The sequence below is a fragment of the Anoplolepis gracilipes genome, chromosome 11 (assembly GCF_047496725.1).
Source record: "Anoplolepis gracilipes chromosome 11, ASM4749672v1, whole genome shotgun sequence".
In the NCBI taxonomy this organism is placed as follows: domain Eukaryota; kingdom Metazoa; phylum Arthropoda; class Insecta; order Hymenoptera; family Formicidae; genus Anoplolepis; species Anoplolepis gracilipes.
Genome location: NC_132980.1, coordinates 11,011,915 through 11,033,989, shown reverse-complemented (window position 1 = coordinate 11,033,989; position 22,075 = coordinate 11,011,915). Strand labels below are relative to the sequence as shown.

The window sequence follows — 22,075 nt, the reverse complement described above, 5'->3', positions numbered from 1 at the left end:
GACAAGTTTAATCGCAAAATGTTTACGCAAACTGATCATCGAAACAATGTCGATATGGCGTTCGGAAAAATTATACGTCGGGATTTTAACTCAATAGAATTTCAATTTGATATACTTTTGTACAACTCTCTTGACAAACTAAATTAATATCTACAACAAGAAGTATCGGCAGATATTTTTGTCCCAATCACAAAATTATATTTCGAGATTTTAATTCAATAAAATTTTGAATAGCAAGATATCAATTATTTTACAACAGATTCTCTTGCTTGCAATAATTGAACATTGTAATTATACCAGAATTATTTATATATATATTTTGTTCCAATTATGAAATAATTTGAGATTTTATTTTAATTTATTTCAAAATGTAATATTTCAAATATAATATTTTATTCTTTTATTTTCAAATGTGGGTTATACAATATTTTAAATAAAACAAAAAATTCAGTAAATTACTTTCTCTCTAATTTTAATTATTTGGAATTGTTGATAAAATAAATTCTTACGTCTTGTCTAGAAGGTTTAGCTTTCATATTCTTTACGGATCCGTTTCTTAATTAGCAGTCTGATTATCTCTCTCTCTCTCTCTCTCTCTTTCGCTAAACTCACCCCACCATGATAGCGAGACATAGAGTTAACGGCACCGTCACGTGCTGAGGATCGTAGCTGTCGCTCTCATCGTCGCCTTCGTCCTCGCCCTCGTCACCGCCCTCGTCGCCGCCGTCGTCGTCTCTCGGCGAAGTTTCTTCCAAACTCGACGTGTCTACCTCTCCGCCGTGGGTGTTCACCATCTGCAGACGTAAATCCTGTTTGAACAGCCTTTACGCGTGATATTCCAGAACTGGAGGCGACCGCCCTCCCCCCCCATAACGAGATTCCCCCGTTACTTAATTGGACATATCGCTTAATTCTCATCGTAATAAACGTATCTCTTGCAGTAAAGAGACTCAAAACTTGGTCGTGACGAAATCCGCTGGAAATTAAGTCAGAAGTATCGCTCGAGGCTCAAACTTTTGGACATGGAAACGAAACGAAAAATTTCCTATCCTATATAATTTGGTAATGAAAGACTACTCTGTATAAAATCCCCGACCGCATGGTATTATTTCGATCGTCACTCACCTCCCATCGATCTCTCCTGGTTGGATCGTTTTTATTGGGCATCTCCGACGCGTCGGTCGTCGACTCGTGCGGTCTTCTTCGGCACCTTGGAAAGATCGATGGAGGATTAATTGAAATGGATTTTACATTTTACGAAATAGTATAGAATAGAGGAAACGTGGACGGATAATTTTCCGTCGAGGTAGAGGAACAGCTTTTGTCTTACTTGCACAGGCAACAACGGGCGTAAGTCCATTTGAAGCTTCTGGCCAGAATGTCGCCGATATTGCTGAGGTAGAGGAGGAAGAGCGGCATCCCTATTATCGCGTACACTATAGTCGCGACTTTGCCCCATTTCGTCCTGGGACAAATGTTGCCGTAACCTGCGCAGTAAACGAGAACGCGACCAAGTGAGTTTATCGACGAGCTACGCGTCCGCTTCCGTCCCGTGTTTCTTGCTTCTTACCGTGTCCGTACATACGTGGGCTGATTTATTTTTGATTAATTTATCGTCGAGTAAAGCTTTCCGTAAACTAAAACCTAGCGGTAGGTATCGGGCCGAGGGTGTGAATTATTAATCAAGAAGGATTTAAATTTTCATCCCGAAAAGAGTACGATAAAAAAGCTGTGTATAATCATTTACAAATGATTGGTGTACACTTAAAAAAATGAGGTTGCAAGTTGAACAAAAATTTTCTAGGTGTAAAAAATTCACTGAAACAGATAAATTATTAGCAAAAAAACTGTGGTACTGCATATATTTTGCACTTGATCGATTTAAATGACAGAGACAGAATTTATATCTGTCCTATTAGTGTAATTTAGGCGGAAAATTTTTCTGCGATGCCTACCCCGTCAAGGACAATTATATTTGTGATTAATATTTGCCAATGGGATCTAAATTTTCTAGAGATATTGCTGCTATGAATTCTATACGCGACAAACGATATTCTAACAGATACAAAAAGTAGCGAAATATTTTTTTGAGCGTAGACATAAGCAGACACGTTCTAGGTGTTATAAAATAAATATAAAAAATTGATTAGACAAGACTGTAATATCTATATTTTTTATTTCGAGTTTAAAAATTTTTAATTATTTTAAAATTTTTTAATGTAGCTCGTATATTCTATGGATTATAAATTGTTTTTATATTCACTCAAGAAAATGATCTTGCAACTTGAACAAAAATTTTCTAGCTGTAAAAAAATTCACCGAAACAGATAAGTGACAGAGACAGAATTAATATCTGTACTATTAGTGTAATTTAGACGGGAAATTTTTCTCTGGTGCCTATATTAGCAAAAAATTTTTTGAGCGTACACTTTCTAACGATCAAAATCTCTTATCTATGATACTCTTCCCGTCTATCTATCTGTCATGAATATCCTTAGGTTGTCTTACAAATGATTTATTTAGATGTTTATACGATAACTGACTAAACATCTTGATATTTTCTCTCGAAATATTGCTTCGTAATACGACATTCTCAGTATCTCCTATACAACGAACTCTCCATTATCACGTAGGTAGAGAGATATCCGCATCAATTATCTTCTTGGCAATTCAGCCGGACCCTGTTTCAACAGATGCGTCCGCGAGAATTGGACGGAATCCCGAAAGTTTCGAGCTCACCCCGCGGGAGACGTAAACAATCCCCCGACGGACGAAACCCGCTCGCGGATATTCATGTTTCATAACGTGGCGAAACGTGCTCCATAAAACCGACCAGACGCGGGTCTTTAAAAAAGAGAGGAGGGGAAGCGCCGAGAAAAATTTCGCCCGTAAGTTCGCGATTCGTTGGACGACGAAAAAAAAGCGGTACGCGCCGCGAAAGAATGATTTTTACGGAGAAAAAACGACAGTTTTCCGTCATAACCACTAGTGCCGTATTTTGTTTTCGATTTCCCGATTCGCGCGTTAACGCGAAAAAAAAAGAAAAAAAGAAAAAAAAAACAAACACGGATATACCGATCGCGAACGATCTACAGGATATATTTTGCTCGTGCGAAGAATCGCTTATTAATACACCTCCTAGTTAAAAATATAAAAAGATTACATTGTAACAATATACGACGAGTATCCGATTGCTTCTAACGGCGATAATAAATTCCAGCGCGTTACATTTTATCGTACAAACTGACGCGCGGTTACGGCACGTCGTTGGAACGAGTTTAACCCACATAGCTGATAAATGTTGGCTAAAACTTGGACTTGATAAAAAAAAAAAAAAGTCGCATTAATATCTAATTTGTCGCGTTAGCGTTTTGCGAAAACTCCTGGGCGCCAGATTTTAAACTGAAAACCTTTGGTACATCTCATTACTAATATTAAATTAATATGGTCGCGTATTAAATATATCAAGATAACTAATTAAATTAATCTTTCGGCGGAAAGAGAGAAAACATTATCGATATATTATATCAGAGCCTGGCGATATTGTTATATCTCAATTCGTTTACCGAGCGACCGCGATTGTTCACATTCCCGTATTTTCGGAAGAATTTTACCTATCGTTATTCTATAATCTATAAAAAAAGAAGCAGCAACAAGCTGTAGAGTCTAGTGTCAGAAAACCGATGCGCGATATCGGGGGCGAATCGGAGCGTGTCTTGTAATCAAGCGAAAGTCGCAGCAAAAAAAACAAAAAAAGCCACTGTCCTTTTTTTCCATATACACACGAACAAATGTACGGAGATAGAGAGGTAGTACAATACAAAAGGGGAACGTGACGAGAGTATGCATTCAGCGTGATTTTTTCAGGAAAACCGCATGTCGAACTTCCGCCTCGCATGCGGAATACAAGGGACAGACTTCATTTTCGAGATCTCTCTCTCTCTCTCTCTCTCTCTCTCTCTCTTTACTTCTGGTGGTCTCTCGAAAATTACAACAGCATCGTCCGGTCGAGTGTAATTCTTATGGATCTCGAGCCAAACAAGCGGCCGTCGCGGCGTGATGTTATACAATTTACATTTTGATAAAAATTAAAAAGTTCTGAGAGAAAACACGCACCGGTACTCGGATCGCGATAAAAAGAGGCAACTTGTCGCGGGAAAGTAATTTGCATAATAAATTTACGTGACTTTGCAATTCATGTGTTCTTACTACTGGCATTGTGAACCATGTGATTACATAATTTTCATTTCAAATCACAATTTGCTCATAATTTATTTTACATTTTAGTATTGTGAACCGTGTGATTACATAATTTTCATGTCAAACCGCAATTTGCTCAGAATTTATTTTACAAGCCCGATCACATATTTTTCAGTCTCTCTTTCTCTCTCGTTTCTTCCCCCCCCCCCCCCAAAAAAAAGGAGCACTGCGATTTTGCCATCTTACTTTCGCTGTCCGATTTCCGAATCGCCAATTTCGCGTCTTATCAGTCAACATCTTAAAAATTGAATTCGAATTGATTAGGGTAAACTTGGGTAAGATGGCCATAGTTTTTTTAAAATGCAAAAAACATATTATACTTTTATATTTTTGTTATTTTTTAATAATGTTTAACATATTATCTTCCCTGAAGCTTAAATTACGTAATATTATCGAAATTAAAAGGAAAATATTTAATTGAAATTTTATATTATCAAAATGGTACAACATAAGCATTAGCCATCTTACCCAACTTTTAAGGAAAAGATGACCATAATATTTATAAAAAAATAGTGAAAACGAAAATAAAAATTATAGGTCATGTAACAATTTACATATCTTTATAATATGTCTAACGTCGATTACGATAGCTTAACAGTCATTTATTCGACGTTGTAACAGTTTTTAGTGGACAAATGAAAAACTGTGCGGGTAGTCAAAGGTAAAAATATGATGTAAGATTCGCAATATCGTTATTTCGAATAATGTGTGCGTAACGTAAACTACTAAATATCGATTATCTTTGATAATGAGTAAAAAAGCGCACTATGTAGCGATTATTGAAAAAATTACAGCATATGGCCATCGTACCCTAGTTTATCCTAAAAGTTTAATCGCGATTAAAAGCAGGATTAGAAGTAAATAGTGCGTCCATGCACGATTGTCTCGGGTGTGAAATTATGTTATTGCGAGAGATTGATGTCTCCAACGCGAATCCCGAAAATTCGGGACAATATAGCTCGAGATCTCGTTAATTTTCGAGAATCGGCGACCGACGCCGATGCGATTTACGGCGGACGGCGTCCCGCGTCTTTTAGTCGGCGATAAAACGGACCGTAAAGCCGGTAAAGCGGTAAACGGACGCTTAAACGCGGGGTTCCGTAAATATCGCGTTTCCCTCGGAGCGTTGCTTTCCGCGCCGAGAAGGAAGAAGCCAGTAAATCGCGCGGTTCGCGATTTACGTTCGCGAGGAGTAAGCGCGAAATTCGCACATCCTAGGGACGAGGTCACGCTCGTCGACAGTTTTGACTTATAACGCGCGACGTGACATAGGAGACGCGTCGTGATCTCGCTCCGAAGGACTCCCTCGCGAGCAACACCGATGTCCCGAGGGAAATTTTATCGAGGAAAGAGAAGAAGGAGAAAGAATGGATAAAACGTTCGCCTGACTGTGACAGAATATTTAATAAAATAATTGTAACGTTATATATCAAACGAAATTTTCATACGTGTACTTTGTTATTCTCTTCCGTATCAATTACAAAGTATAGATCTTCAGCTTTTTCCACTGAAATACTGTAGCTAATTATTATTTTCAAATATAAGGTAACTGTTCCAGTTGTAAGTCATGTCCTAGTAATAGTAAATCACTTTTGCTTTTTAATTTATTTTATTAAACGATTAATTATTTAACATATTTATTACAATTAATTATTAAACATATTAAAAAAATATTGTCACGCCATCTATTAGTAAAATATCACATTTTTAACTTAACTATAATATTGCAAAAAAATTAAATAAAGAATTTTTAACTGGCGATGCTTTTGTTCAATCCGCAACGTAAATGTCAATTGTAAGAAAGACTACATATTTCGTAAATGAAATAAGTTTACATTTCTCTGCAAAACGGGAGGTATGTTGTTTCGTATTGCAATTGGGACTAAAAGATTATAAGTGACTTACAACTGGGTCATCAATAGACTGTTGTTAAAATTTAAATAATTTTTTTACGCACAAATAAAAATCTTTGTACTTTAATTAAATATGATAGCTAAAAGTTCAGAAAATTATTATGTAAAATATATATTCGAATTTTTTTTTAAACATAAAAGAAATCGTAGTCAACAACCTTAAATGACTTACAACTGGCAGCTATCTTATAAAGAGGCAGAAATTTTCGACAATTTTTGCCTCTCAGAGACTTACTTTTCATATCTCTCTATCATGCGAACATTTTAGCATAAAAAGTTTGCTATATTACTTTATTTTTGCAGACAACTTTTCTAAACGTCAAATCTCAAAAGACCAGGATATCTCACGAGCATTCTCGTTGTCGTTTTTACGAGCTATCGCGGCGTTGATTGTCCATCAAACCGGTGCAATTTACATGAATAAAATAAAGAGACAAATGTATAAAATGAAACGGATAACAAGGGAGAATTAAAGGGGTGGAATTGGAGCAGCGTAACAATTTATTTGGGAATATCAAATTCGCGAGGGGACAGGTTGCACTCGTTCGCACGAAGGTAAAAAAAAAAAAAAAAAAAAAAAAAAAATGCTCCCGCAAATTTCTCGTCGATAATCGCGAAACGCGGTCTATCCAAAATGGCGAAAAGTGCCGAAAGAGAGAGAGGAAGATTTTTTCTGGACGTTGAATAAACAATCGCTTGCAGCGACACTTCTAATGGACGAATGAGCGAAACTCATGAATGAGCGACCCTGTTAATCTAATCAATATATACATATACATGTATATATGTATATATATATATATATATATATATATATATATATATATATATATATATATATCTCGCAGCTAGTTGTGTGATTTTTTTTTTCGTATTTTTTCGACACTCTTGACGAGAAAAAAAATGATAACAATACCGTGAGACTCGGATGTTGTGCTACGATCGCAAACTATCTGCGATTGTGTTGTATGACGATAAACACAGTTTGTATCGACTTGACAACTTGTTGAACGGCATTCAAAATCAAATTGTCTACTCTTTCTTATCTTCTTATATTCTATGAAAAATGAAATATTATATTTCTGTTTTATTGCCCTTATGTTTTATTTGAAAAAATATTTTTCTTAAATTATACAACGCATTACATTATTATGTAATAAGTGATAGAAGGAGAAAAAGACGCGCGTTAGTTGTATTTTAAAAATATTAAAATGTATTACAGTATTAAAATGTTCTCTACTATTAAAACGTTTTAGAAATTGTAACATTTTTATATTATCTGCCATCTTAATACTAGAAGGGTTAAATTCCCGACAGCCTCTTTTTTAAGCGACCGCAAATGAAGATGTTACTTTTATAGCGGAACAAACTCCGTTTTACTTCGCGCTGGTATATGTACAAAGCTTTGAACGTAGAGAAGCGAAAGAATTTTAAGAAAGAGAGAGAGAGAGAGAGAAAGAGAGTTCTTGAAGAGAAACGGTACGTTTATTAAATATGCATGCTTACTCTCCTTAAATGTTCTACCTTCCTAATTCCGCCGACTTCCTTCACTTCGTAAATGCGAGGGAAATGGAAAATGGAATGTTACTGCTATTATGAAGATTGAAACAACGTGCTTACACGCATCTTGCCTCTTCGTCACGCGTCGAATATTAATTCTAAAATTCGTTAAAAGCGAAAGAATACGATACGAGAGTATAATTTGTATGCTTGAAATATACCGAGAGATAGTCGGAGATGTGCGTTTCGCCGCACATTTTTTTTTTTTTTTTTTTCCAACACTTTTTTGTTGTTTTCGTTTCGAGCCACAGAAACAGGAACAAAGTTGTTCCGTTCGTGCAACTTCTCACGGCCCACCCTGCGTGACAATGTAATACACACGCATTTCATAGTCGGAATATAATGGACCGTGCATGCGAGAATTAACGTCACCCGACGTTAGTGCATAAAAATTATACAGGGTATCCGACGAGAAAATCCTTAATGGGAGAAAATTTTCAGAGCTTACTTTTTCCTGATTCAAATTTTTAAAATTTCGACAATCTCGAAACCATCAGGAAAAGTCGTCGAGAATTTTATTATTTATAATTATAATATTTTCTAGAAGTGGACTTTATCTCTTCGTAATCTCAATTTAAAATTTAATTACTATGTTATTTATATCTCTCACTGTATCTCAAAATATCTGTCATCGATTGAGATTAGAATTTTATTCGACATCGGGACATCGAGAAAGAAAATTATCGTGAAATATTAAAAAAGCTTATCCCGGTTTATATTAATACTATTGATCGTTAAGTTGAAAATGATAGCGTAAATATTAAATATGATAAAAATAATACGCGAGATCATATTTTGAAATATCAGAATATTAAATTTCGAACATTGAGGGCGATTGTCCTTTCCACGAGCAATTTTTGCGGACGCAATTTATTTTCACGTATTCATTGGACTCTCGATCGTGAAACGTGATAACAATTAATTCGCATCATTTTTCACGCAAATCGTGTTGAAGTTTTCCGCGCTAACGATCGTCGAATTTCGATTCGTGCGTAACAGGAAATATTTTTTTCCGTAATAGCTTTAAAAATTCAACGTTTACTCACGCAAATTGTATGCACAATTGTTCGACGCACTCGACTTATGAAGGCGGTCGAGAGTGTACATATTTCTTTATCAGAAATTCCGGTGCCGGTTTTTATCACAATTTTCTGCGACATCTCTCTTTTTCAAAAGGGTCTTATCTCGGAGAATAAAATGCTATCTCGACATGAGAAATCTACGTGACCTCTGCGGAAACCTCCGTGTTCCGTTTGTGCATTTCGGAAAAGAAATTTCGCTGCAATTTAAAAATGAGAATGCAATAAATATTACCGTGCACAGTGATGCAGAAATCGAAAAAAGCGTTCAAAAATGGTAAAAAAAAAATTTAGAATTAACTGAGTTACATTAATCTTTATACATAGGTTTTGGATGCTGACTGATTTCGAATTTAACGTTAAAATTGAAACGTTCAACGTATTAGATATCAAATGGCAAACACAATACTATAAAACGTTACAGCTACAACTAAAATTTACGTAGAAATAATTATACAAAGATTTCTAAAGTTATTTTAATATGATTCTAGAATTCTCTCAAATTATAAAATTAAAAATTATCAATTAAATGTAAAAACATTATATGTCCAACTTTTAATAATATTCAGTAATAATACATTATATTAATTGTATTAATATAAAATACACAAAAGTCATAATATTCCTCTAAATTTTTGCTACATATAAGTGGAAAATAAAAAATACATATAAAATAAATCAAAAATATTTTTTTCTAATTATCAAACAGTGTAATAATATTATGTATAATAATATTGTATGATGTCTAAAGGCTGAACTATTGATCGTAAAAACAGTAACAGTCTGGATAATTAATACTTGTCAAAATGTAATATTTATCATCGCCGCATATTTTTGAATATTACTAAATTGAACAAACATACCACAAAATATTTTTCATCAAAAAGAACCTGCAACAATATTTTAAAGATTTTTATAAAATTTATAACAGCAATTTTTAGCACAATTTTTATGACTCAATGAAAAATTGTCGGATAAAACATTTATAGAAAGTTAAATAACGCGATAATATATTTCTCTAAAATATGTAACATAATTAATTAACTAATTTGTTACATTTTGAAAAACATTCTGCTATGTTTTGAAATATATATAACAATGTGGAACAGAATAAATTCTCTAGTAAATATATTTTAAACTTTAAGCAACATTTAACTACATTTAAATGTGTGTACGTGTAGCTGAAATAATGGAAATGTAAAATGATACATGTTCAATACTGAAAAAAAAGGCAGACAATTTAAGATTTAAAAATTATATAAATGGCGCGCACAATAAAAATAACAGTAGAATACTTCAAAATATATAATAATTCTATTTTTCCATTTTTGCATGTTGCGTGTTCACCGATTTCTGCAGTGCTTGGTCTCGCGAATGGTTTTGATACAATCGAAAATTGAATTCGTGTCTTCAATAAAGACAAATCTCTCGCAAATCGTTTGGCAAATAATAATTTAAACAATACAATGCTGTTTATATATAATTATATATATATAACAGGATCAAAGTTCACTGAATTTTTAACATGTATTTATAGGAAAACCTAGTGAACAATATTTTTATTATAAATAAATAGGTATTTTACTAACAGAAAAGAAATATAAGAGAAGCTTCGTACTTTTATCATTTCCGACAAAATGGCGTTTTCGCGAATTACTTTCGATTACGGAAATTCACGAGATGTAGGGTAAACTCGGGTAAGATGGTCATAGTTTTTTAAAATGCAAAAAACATACTTTTATTTTTTAATAGTGTTTGACATATTATCTTCCCTGAAGCTTAAATTACGTAATATTATCGAAATTAAAAGGAAAATATTACATCGAAATTTTATATTATCAAAATAGTACAACATAAGCATTGGCCATCTTTTCCAACTTTTAAGGAAAAGATGACCATAATATTTATAAAATATAATATATAAATAAATATATAAAATAAAATATAATATATATTTATAAAAAAAAATAGTGAAAACGAAAATAAAAATCATAGGTCATATAACAATTTACATATCTTTATAATATGTCTAACGTCGATTACGATAGCTTAACTGTCATTTATTCGACGTTGTAACAGTTTTTAGTGGACAAATGAAAAACTTTGCGGGTAGCCAAAAGTAAAAATATGATTTAAGATTCGCAATATCGTTATTTCGAATAATGTACGCACGTAAACTACTGTAAATATCGATTATCTTTGACAATGACTAAAAAAGCGCACTATGTAGCGATTATTGAAAAAATTACAGCCAATGGCCATCGTACCCTAGTTTACCCTACGCAATACGCAGGCAGTATTATAAGTCGTTTAATTTTTTGCGCGAGAGAATCGCAGAAGCATGCTCTATCGTCATCAATTCTCTCAAAGCGCGTGTAAATATATACCGAAATTCGCGACATGTATATATATATATATATATATATATATATATATATATATATAAAAGTAATCGAGTGCAACGAATGCTGACGTGTCAGAAACGCTGCAGCGAGAAAAAGAGAGGAAGCTCTCGACAGAGCGACACGGCACGAATAGAACAAGAGTGCCGACAAGTTTATCGACGAGCAGCGTTACGTGTCGCCGTTGACATTTGACTTGCCGGCCGTTTTGCACGTACAAAACGTTTGTCCCTTTCGTCGGAATATGCATTAAACACGCGCGTGCGTTATCCTCCGGCCGAGTGTTAAACGTTAAAAAATGAAAGAGAGAAAAAAAAAGGAGCAGCCAAAACTCCAGTTGCTCCCATAGTTTGCATCAAACGCCCGTCGAGCCCGCGTTTACAGCTGTTTTGTCGAGCGATAAAACGAACTTTACTTGTCCGCGTTATATAAACGGCCGACCGCGGGACTCGGCCGCCAGTTATTATTGCCAAACCTAAATCCATCACTAAATGAGTAACGATACCTGTGCCGGCGGACTCAATTAACTACAATAGTATATATAGAAACGTCGCCGACTTCATCGTCGGCGACAATGTTTCCCCATCGTCGGCAAACGTACGCAGATTCGAGAGAAGCGAATTCCATGTTTATTCGTCGCTATCGATTTTTTCCGCGTTGATTATACAACATCTCGAAACAACGATAGTAGTAATGATTTTTTTTTTTCAATGAGCTTAATACAACCAGCATGTAAAAATTGTATATTACACGAGATTCAAATTTAACCATAGATCTCTCAAAATAATATTTTCTTTAGTCTCTCTCCACATTTTACTTCGTGATTCACTGATATTAATCTTAATTAAATTAATTCGATTTAATGAATATTAAAAAAAAAATCTTTTTTAATATTATTATTAATAATAAAAATTAAAATAATATTTTTTTATAGTAGAGAATCAAAGATTCATCGTTAAAATTAAAATCGGTAGAAATTACAGTGCAATAGATAGCTATTATTATATAGGATTATTGAAACTCGTTTGTATATTGAGAATTTTATTGGGTCTTAATGCAAAAGCGCGAGAGATGAATGAGGATAATATTTTGGAGCCATTTCGCGCATTTGCGCGTAAAAGCTTCCGCGTTGAATGCACGTCGGCGATATGCATTTAGTTTTAGCGGTGCACATGATAATACTCGAAACGATGCTGATAACCGCGCCACGTGGCACGGCGGGGAGGGACGCCGCTAGCGATGTTTATCATTTTCGTTAACTGACAATTTTGACAGCCGGGATCGCCCGATTTTATCCTCTTTCGCTTCCATGTTGATTTACTGCTACGCGCCACACGACATAAATTAACATGATACATGCACTCGTCATCATCTCGTTTCATTTCCATTTGCGAATTCAAAGTGTGTTTAAACGGTGCGCGAAATATACCGTCTCGTTCATGGCGTCTCGTTTAATTCCAAGTTAGTAGAGCTAACACAGAGTCCAGACATCATTAATTGATGTAAATAAATTAATTATTAATGTGCCGTAAAATGTATATAAGCATACGTAACCTCTTTTTCAGTCTCTAACAACTGCCTATTTATGCTTCAAATTTTCTTCCTTTAATTCATATACGTGCGTGATTAATGTAAATTTATGTTTGATGATTAATTTTAAATCTGATTCATTCACAGATAATTGAAAAATATTGAAATTGGAAATAGAGCTTAAAATTTCACAACAAGTTAATTTAATATTCCATTAATTATCAAATAAATAATTATTATAATTTATTTTTAATTTTTTTAAATTAATTTATATTATTTATTATAATTTTTCATGATGTTGCAAAATTTACAATTAAAAATAAGATTTGAAAAAAACAAACAGAAAATTCAAAACAATTAAAATAACAATTATTAATTATTATTAAAACAAATATTAATAAATTCTAATAATAATAATAGTTGATGATAATTTAAAATTAGTTGTTTACGAAAAAGTGAAAGAAAATTCAGACTTTGGGATGGAAAGAGACTCGGAAAATGCTTTAAATTTCACGTTTTAACCCAAGATTAGTTGCAATTCCGGGGAACGCGGATGATCGATACGGTGGATGATTAATTGGTGGAGCGGAATGTCAAAGCGGTTCGTTGGTACCGACGCGGATGGCATTATCGGTATAACGACACGCTTGTCTTGCCGTGCACGTAACAGGTATCACGTGTGCGACGTATCAGGGACATTAGTCCGGTCGTGTCGGGCTTCAGGCCAGGGAATTATTGGCTATTAACCAAAAATACGGAAACCGATATCCTCTCGTACGTATATACGCGTGCGTTTATTTCTTCGTCTCGGGTGACGTGACGAGGACGACGACGACGACGACGACGACGACGACGATGATGACGTACCCCTCGTCGTCGTCGCGATCAATTATCGCGAGGATTAATCGCGGTTGAATTGGTCGCGGCGCCAATTTATCGGCTTGTCAAGAAGTTTAACAGTAAAATGATTCCTGCGGAACATTAATTATGCCCGTTGTTGGACAACCCTGCTATCGCGCTTGATTTATGTCGCGTTACGCACCGCTTTTCTCTGATATCGTTACTTTATAACACGATTGAAATTCTCGATAATCCACGGACAAAGGTATTAATCGATGTATTCAAACAGATTATTTCTTTATAAGAAATTATTTTATTTTTTCTCGAGGCACAAGAAAAACGCATTGAAAGACGCAGAGTCTCTTGATTCAGATTCAATTATATCTTTTAATGCAATAAATTAAATCAACGAGCGAGAAAAAAACTTTGGTCTCGATAATTTTATTTCTAATTTTATTATGTATGTATGTGTATGCTTATCGGAGGAAATATATTGCACGAGAAATTGGTAATAAATTAAGAATAAAAGGTTCGACACCTTTCTTCTTTTTAGCTCCACTAATTACATCGCTGCTTCTCATAAGTTACGCCTGGTTTCAAAGAATTTCCCCGACACCCTTTAAACAAATTAGCCCACGGCTTATTTTAATTGGCTGCTTCCGAGTCTTGATAGCATTAAGATTAAAAGCGGTATACATATATATATATATATGTATGTGTATATAAAACGGAATATATAAAAAGGTGACTGTCATAAGAGCCGCGCGGCGTCGATCTTGTAATATTTTTAACATTTTCAAGCTTTTTAATATTGAAATTTCCTTTAATATTAAAATATCTTTTACGAATTACAGGGATTTGAAAGGATTTCAACTTATTTGCGCAATTTTAATAAATTTAAGAAACATACTGTGGGCATCTTCTCTTAAAACATGAGATGTAGTTATATTTTACGTACATAGATTCTTTGAGCGATACGAAACACCATTTTTACAATTTCCATGGCGAGTTATAAAACTAGGAAAATAATCAGTCTGAAACTTGAAAGAGAGAGAAAAAGAAAGAGAAATGATCTAGGCACGTGGAATACTTGATTGAAATTAATAAAAATACGTTGAATGAAATTTCCATATAAATATTATTGATAAGTATTATTATATTTTCCTTTTAATTTCGATAATATTACGTAATTTAAGCTTCAGGGAAGCTAATATGTCAAACACTATTAAAAAATAACAAAAATATAAAAGTATGTTTTTTGCATTTTAAAAAAACTATGGCCATCTTACCCGAGTTTACTCTATCTAGATTAGACTTCAGAAAAGTCAGAAATTATTATCGATTTTAAATGAGATTTCGTATTACTCTACAATCACTAATACTTTCTGAACAGAATTCTACGCGTAAAAATTATCAGAATATTTATTAGACAAATTAGATGGTTCGAGACACCGAATAAATATCAACTGACGTTTGTCTACTTTCATCTAATATGTACAATATGCATATTTAATTTATTATAGCCGACATACGAGCGTTTCATCTCGATACTTACATCCGTCCGGCATCTCGGGTGATCTAATTTATTTAATTAATATTCTAATAATTTTTGCGCATAGAACTTTTAGTAAAACTATTGTAGAACCCTCGAGGCAGCGTGAACTTTCAGTTTGTTTCAAACCATTTTTTTTTGGTTTAATGGCCAGAACTATTTGTTTAATCTTATCAAGAGCCCTAGAATTGTTAAAAATAATATCAAAATTCTCAACAATTAATAAGTTCCCATGAGACGTCAGTTTCACACACACACGGGCGACCGTCAGCCGAAATTTCGCGCACCGTCATCAGCCGAGTTTGGTTGTCCGAGCTCAGCTCGTCGAATCGATTCCGGGGCTCGCTCGCTTTTGGATGCCGACCCTTTTAGGGTTGATACCGGGACCGTAATCGCACTCGGAATAAAGCGGGCCCCGGTCGAGGAGCTTCCGGAATTAATTAAAAGATCTCTCCGTCCCCTTCCCCTTCCTCGTCCCCTGCCGAAAAGTTCGCACACTCGTTAATCCTTGTTCCGTTCTCTCTTTCTCTCTCTCCCTCCCCCTTTTTCTCGGATTTTGGTCGAGAAAAAAAGACGAGCGTCCACGTGAAGGGAAGTAAGCGTCTCTACGTTAAAAAGTGAGAAGTAGACTTCTAAAATCCTTTGCGGAGAAAAATGTGCGCTTTTGTGCTCAATCCCTACGTCGGAAACTCTTAAAGAGATGAAAAGGAATTACCTACAAAGTCGTATGATTTTCAACGCGCGATAAGAAAAGGCTATCATTGCAATAACTTTTATATGTATATATATTGCATACATATGTACAATTTATTTAATAAAGATTGTTTACTAGTTAAAAATAAGAAAATAAATACTTTTGACAATTTTCTCGATACTTTCCTCATTTTCCGGACTAGATTAATTTTTCAGAAATTGTATTTAATTCTTCGCTTATATACAGATAATTCTATATTATATTACTCTTAATTGAATTTTATCCCATTCTTCCGGACAGACGTAACGTGCATTTTCTTGACTTGCATTCCGCTGCAGCGCGATAAGAAGAGATTTTAGGTGTCGACGACGTCGCACAGGACGCCGGTATCCTATTACGAGAAAAAGGGATGTGGGTTTTGTGCCGTATTTTTCCTGACAGGGAAATTTCTTATCCACTTTGGTCGAAAAGCGCGACATCGCGGTCGCGATTGCGTTTAAACCCTCGCCAGTATAATTTCACACTTTGCGTCATATAATTCACCATCCGAAATCGAGTGGTTTTCTCGTTAAAAGTCTCGATGGACTTTGATTTAATATTAAAATATCAATACAAAAATGCAATCTTACGCGATCGAATGTAATTATTATATAACTAAAAAAAATTCTTTATTATATATATATATATATATATATATCGGACATATATATCACGAATGTATTACGTCATACAACTCCATCGTTAACAATTATTTAAAGTCGAAGAGAGCTGTTGCTCTAGGAGAATAAATACGCATAATGAAATACTTTCTTGCTCTGTAACTGCGAAATTTGAATATAAATCAAAATATGGAGATTACATGAATACGCGAGACTGCTCTTGCTAAGGCAAGAAATTCGAGTTGTCCGCTTTATCCTCGCGAAAATCCTCGTGTATTCGTAAAGCAATACAGCTTCAACAATTCAGCTTTGGCAGCAGAAGATAGCTTTTCGAAAATATCTCAGCTAACGATAAGTCAATTACAGGGGCACGAGGGTTACAACCTTCGTTTTCGCGTTCTCGAGGCCGAGGAATATGTATATAAGTCGATCGATTACCAATTCGACGCCATTGACCCGATTTTTTTGGGGGGAATATCTGAAAAACTCTTGAAGCGTGATACGTCATCTTCGGACGGTTCATGTCTCGATAGGCGCCTTTTCCATTCCTCGTGTCGAGAATTTAATCAGATTCCGGCGAGTTTCCGTCAATCACGAATCGAATATTCCTTCGCGACAGGAAACTTCTGTTACGGCACATGCGGAATATATGCGGAAACGCGACGTAATATATTCCCCGGGCATTTCTTTATGTTAATCCGCCCCCGTCGCGGTCGCGGGGGCTAAAGTTTAAGGAGTTGGCGCAAGTAAATGCGGTTGACGCAAATGTGTGCGAGAGCATATTTGGTTTGCATATATTTCAAACCGTTAACTGTCGCGAAATCACGAACAGAGATAACAAAAGTACAAGTTAACAAGTTACACCTTAACAAGTTACTATCCTGTAATACAACCTTTTTTTTAATTGTTTTTTTAATTTTTAATATCTCGTCTATGCACAATTGTATTAATTTATAATAATTTTTGTTAAAGTTATTTATTATATACAAGCTATTTATATATAATAAAAAATATATAATAAATTAATATATATTTTTTATATTAATTTATCTATATGTAATTTATAATATTTATTATAAATTGTACATATATATCCTGAAAAAATCGAAAAAATCGTTAACTGTCGCGAAATCACGAACAGAGATACCAAAAGTACAAATTAACAAGTTACTATCCTGTAATACAACTTTTTTTTAATTGTTTTTTAATTTTTAACATCTCGTTTGTGCACAATTATATTAATTTATAATAATTTATAATAATTTTTTTAAAAGTTATTTATATATAATATATAAATTAATATATATTTTTTATATTAATTTATCAATATATAATTTATAATATTTACTACAAATTGTACATATATATCCCGTGGAAAAAAATATCGAGAGTATTTTGTGATACAAAATAAACCGGCAAATATCATCGTGGAATATTTTAGTTATTAACGCGTTTGGAAGATTAACTGCTAACTCAATCTGCAGGACGACGCTGAAGAGAAATTAATTACCGGGGAGATGTCGATCTTGATGGTGACCAACATTGACGAACGGACGAACGAACGAACGAACGAACGAACGAACGAACGAACGAACGAGTTTTCTCGATCCCGAGAGATCAAGCGATCAACGCGCGCGTCACGCGCGCGTTAATTAATTTCCGGCCTAATAAAGTCCTCGAAAGCCGGCCACAGATTCGTCGCAGACGTGCAATTTTCGGCAACAACATACGATACCGTGAAGGATATTGGATACGAGGAGAAAATGCGAGGTCGAGCGCGGCGCAATTCAATCTCGCGATTTTCATCAGACTCGCGCATTCCTACCGCGGTTGATCCGTTATCAATGCCGGTTATCTACGCCACAGGGCACCACAAAAAAAAAAAAAACAAAAAAAAAAAAAAACGAAATGTCATGTGAGATGACTGATAATAGAAAACTATGATTTGTGTAGCAATTTAGATATCTTACGGATTAAAGGAGTCTAGAGAACCGAAAAATAGAAAACTTTTTTGTCTTAATAAAAGTAAATTTTTATTTTCATTAAAAAATATATTTTTTTAATAATAATATCCTCGCGATTATTATCTCTCTCTCTCTTTCTCTCTCTCTCTCTCTCTCTCTCTCAACATTTTCCTCAACGTATACTCTTGATTTATCAAAGATACACTGATTTCGCTTTTATTTCTAACAATAAATACAAAAATAGAGAGCAAAGTTTCAAGCATCCAAAATGTGTCATTATTAAAATTAATGGCTGTGCGCGAATTTTAATATGAATCGAGTTTTTAAACTTTTATTTCAACAAAATAATCAATAATATAAGAGAGCAAATGTACAGTATCAAAATCATACACGTGGGCACCTACGTGTATAAAAAGAGAGCAACTAATTATTAAATGCTGTGTAGCGTCGCCAATTGAATTGCGCGACAGTTTTAGTATTAATTGACTAACGTGCAGTTCATCGATTTATGATTGCAATTTCGCGGAGAACGCACTTCGCATCGAATATTCTGTATCGTTAATTAATTCTATGTTAATCCAAAATGACCGACTTTGCGCTGCGCTGAGTATCGAGAACACAACCCGGATAATGTCGGAGATTGAAAATAAATTTCACAAACGAAATATAAAGTTATTGATTTCAGCATTCGATCGCGCAATTTCCCTAAAATAGTATGAACCTATATATCATCGGTATATTAATTGCCGGTACAATAATTATCAGAATGCAATAAATTCATGAACAATATTAACATTGTGGTGAATTCCATTCAAATTACATAAATTATCAGTGGTTTCATTATATAGTAGATAGTATTATAAATATTTATTATTCTAGTTATCAAATTATATTGTAACCACCAAAATATTCGAATTAATTTTATTTAATCACAATGACATTTTGATCGTGATACATTTTTTTCTTAGCAAAAGAAATGTTGAAGCATGTGTCATCATTTTTTATATAAGTTTTCAACTTTCCTGCCATGTATCTTACTACGTAACCAAGTCTCGGATTAAATTCTATTAAAATAAACTTCGCCTGAAATTAGTTAAAAAATATAATTTTGCTAATCTTTTAATTCCACAAAGTTTCACGTAGTAAGCACAAAAGTTCTCCCTTTACAAGAATCACTAACTCGAAAACTATAGATGTGTTGACATTTTTGCTGAAGAAAGATCGAAAGACTGAAGAATCCATCAGACATTTGAGATACATTAATGACATCATTACTATTACGTTCATTGATCAACAGCGTTACGGAAAAATCCTTAGATTAATAGAGTTACGTAGAAAAAAGAGAAAAAGAAAAATTAAAATCTCGAGATCGAGATCAAATACATATTTGATCGCTTGAATATTTTTCTAAATTTATTACGATACGCTTCAGAAATTACGCAATTTCTTTCGCGTAATTTCGCCACGATAATCATGATTTATACTCTTTGCGCACTCACCCCAGCATGAGCGGAACACCGAAAACAAAGCCGCCATCACATTAAAGTCATTAATATCACTTTAGCCTTTCATAGCCGTGCCCGCGCGGCACCGGGATATGATAAATCCAGCTCGAGTCTCAGGATACCATTCGTGGCCTAGATAACTCGACGTTTCACGTCGATTCTTCCGCCCGGTAATTCGATCTTTTTCGGTGCATCTCGAGGGAAAACGAAAGGAAGAAAAGAAGGGCGGGGGGAGGCGAAATGTACTTATGAAAATCGATAGTCTACGATGACGAGCTTCCGCTTTTAATTGGTTCATTTTGATCGGCGGTTAAATCTTAATTGTTCTTATCGATTCACGAGAAATATAATGCTTTCAACGGGAGATTAAGATCGATGAAACTTTAGCGAGTCACTTTTGCCACGATGTGGAAACTGATCTCTGTTCCATTGACCTCTCTGAATAATGGAAATGTTGTAAATTGTAAAACGCGCTTGACATGTGTATTCTTCGATTTCTATTTTCCAATTTCAAATAATTTTTCAATTTTTTTTCTGTTAAAACTTCTTCGCACAAGCCCTGTGTAAACGCCAGGAAAGCATTTTAACAGTATTCAAAGATAAAAAAAATTAGAAGACCGACATATTTGTTGCTAATAAAATTAAACAGTAATTAGATTTTTATTAATTTAATAAAATTTCGTGGAATATTTCAACTTTATGCTGCAATAAATAAATCGAACAGTTTATTTTATTTCATGCAATCGACTGGGAAACTACGGATCTGTATTTGCTTTCTTAATAATCTACTTATTGAAAGAGCTTTATATATAATTGTATCCCAGAAGATTTTAAATCTTATTACGACGAAACAATTATTAATATTTTATTATGTATATTTAAAGAACTTTGTAAATTCCTTTAAACCTTTAAAATAGGAAAATGAATTAACAGATGAATATAAATGATGAAATAGAGATTTAACGAATATACTAGTATATCTTTATCATTGATTTCTCTATTTTTTTCTTTTTCACTTTTTATCAATCCTTTTCTTTCCACCACTATAATATTTCGGACAGCACAAGATATTTATGTGCTACATATATTTTTTTCAACTTTCTGAACCCCGTGCGTTTTTTACAATTTAAATTTACTCTTTATATTTTCGGGATTTTGGCCGCTTATTTGGGAACGCGGGCGTATTGCCCGCTCGAGATCCCGGCCGAATTTTTCTTACCACATTGATATGAATGTTCATTTACATACTCTGGATGTATATACATCCGCAAGATTATTCATTTTGCGACAAAATTACAAAATATTTTTCTTCCGTAAATAACAAAGAAAATTGTCAAATGTATATGTATTACGCATATATACATATACAATTTTCATAAAATTATAATTTAGTCGCAAATAAATGATTTAATCACCAGCTGTGACTTAAAATGTTAAGAGAGTCAACTGACAACTTTATATTGTTGAATTAAAAATCTAAAGCTTCTCCTATTTATACTTTCTAACGTTTCTTCCTTCATAGCCGGCACAGGAGCCTTTATCTTAACTTAAGGAGATTTATCAGTCGCGACGAGAAAAGTGGGTATTAGTCGGAGCATTAAGAGCGCAAATAAGCGCGCTCTGTTTAGTACGGCCAAGTATCCGGCAGCGAGTAAATTGTCTACATTTTTCAAGAGCTCTCTCGCTCTGACGCGTTCGCGTTTTATTCTCAAAGACGAACGTAGATGCATCCGCGAGGCTACGTAATTCCTTCAATTTAGGATGAAAAAAATGACTTGAAGAAATCGCGAAAATTGCTGATTTTTTTTTTACCAAATGAATTATGTCACAACGGTGACTTTGAATTTCGCAGGCAGGGTAAAAACTAGGGTATAATGGCCATAGATTCTAATTTTTTCAATAATCGCTACATAGTGCGCTTTGTTAATCATTATCAAAGATAATCGATATTTACAGTAGTTTACGTGCGTACATTATCGGAAATAACGATATTGCGAATCTTACATCATATTTTTACTTTTGACTACCCGCAAAGTTTTTCATTCGTCCACTAAAAACTGTTACAACGTTGAATAAATGACAGGTTAAGCTATCGTAATCGACGTTAGACATATTAT

At 34.1% G+C, this 22,075-nt stretch overlaps 1 protein-coding gene across 1 annotated transcript in view; it reads right to left on the bottom strand.

The window, feature by feature from the left end:
• Nucleotides 1-22,075, bottom strand: part of LOC140670815 (potassium channel subfamily K member 15) — a 52,133-nt gene that overhangs the window by 25,403 nt on the left and 4,655 nt on the right. The window contains exons 3-5 of the mRNA XM_072901609.1: nt 1,331-1,487; nt 1,126-1,210; nt 613-794 (exon numbers count right to left, since the gene is read on the bottom strand). Coding sequence (XP_072757710.1) covers nt 613-794; nt 1,126-1,210; nt 1,331-1,487 — 424 coding nt within the window. The remainder of the gene's footprint in view (nt 1-612; nt 795-1,125; nt 1,211-1,330; nt 1,488-22,075) is intronic.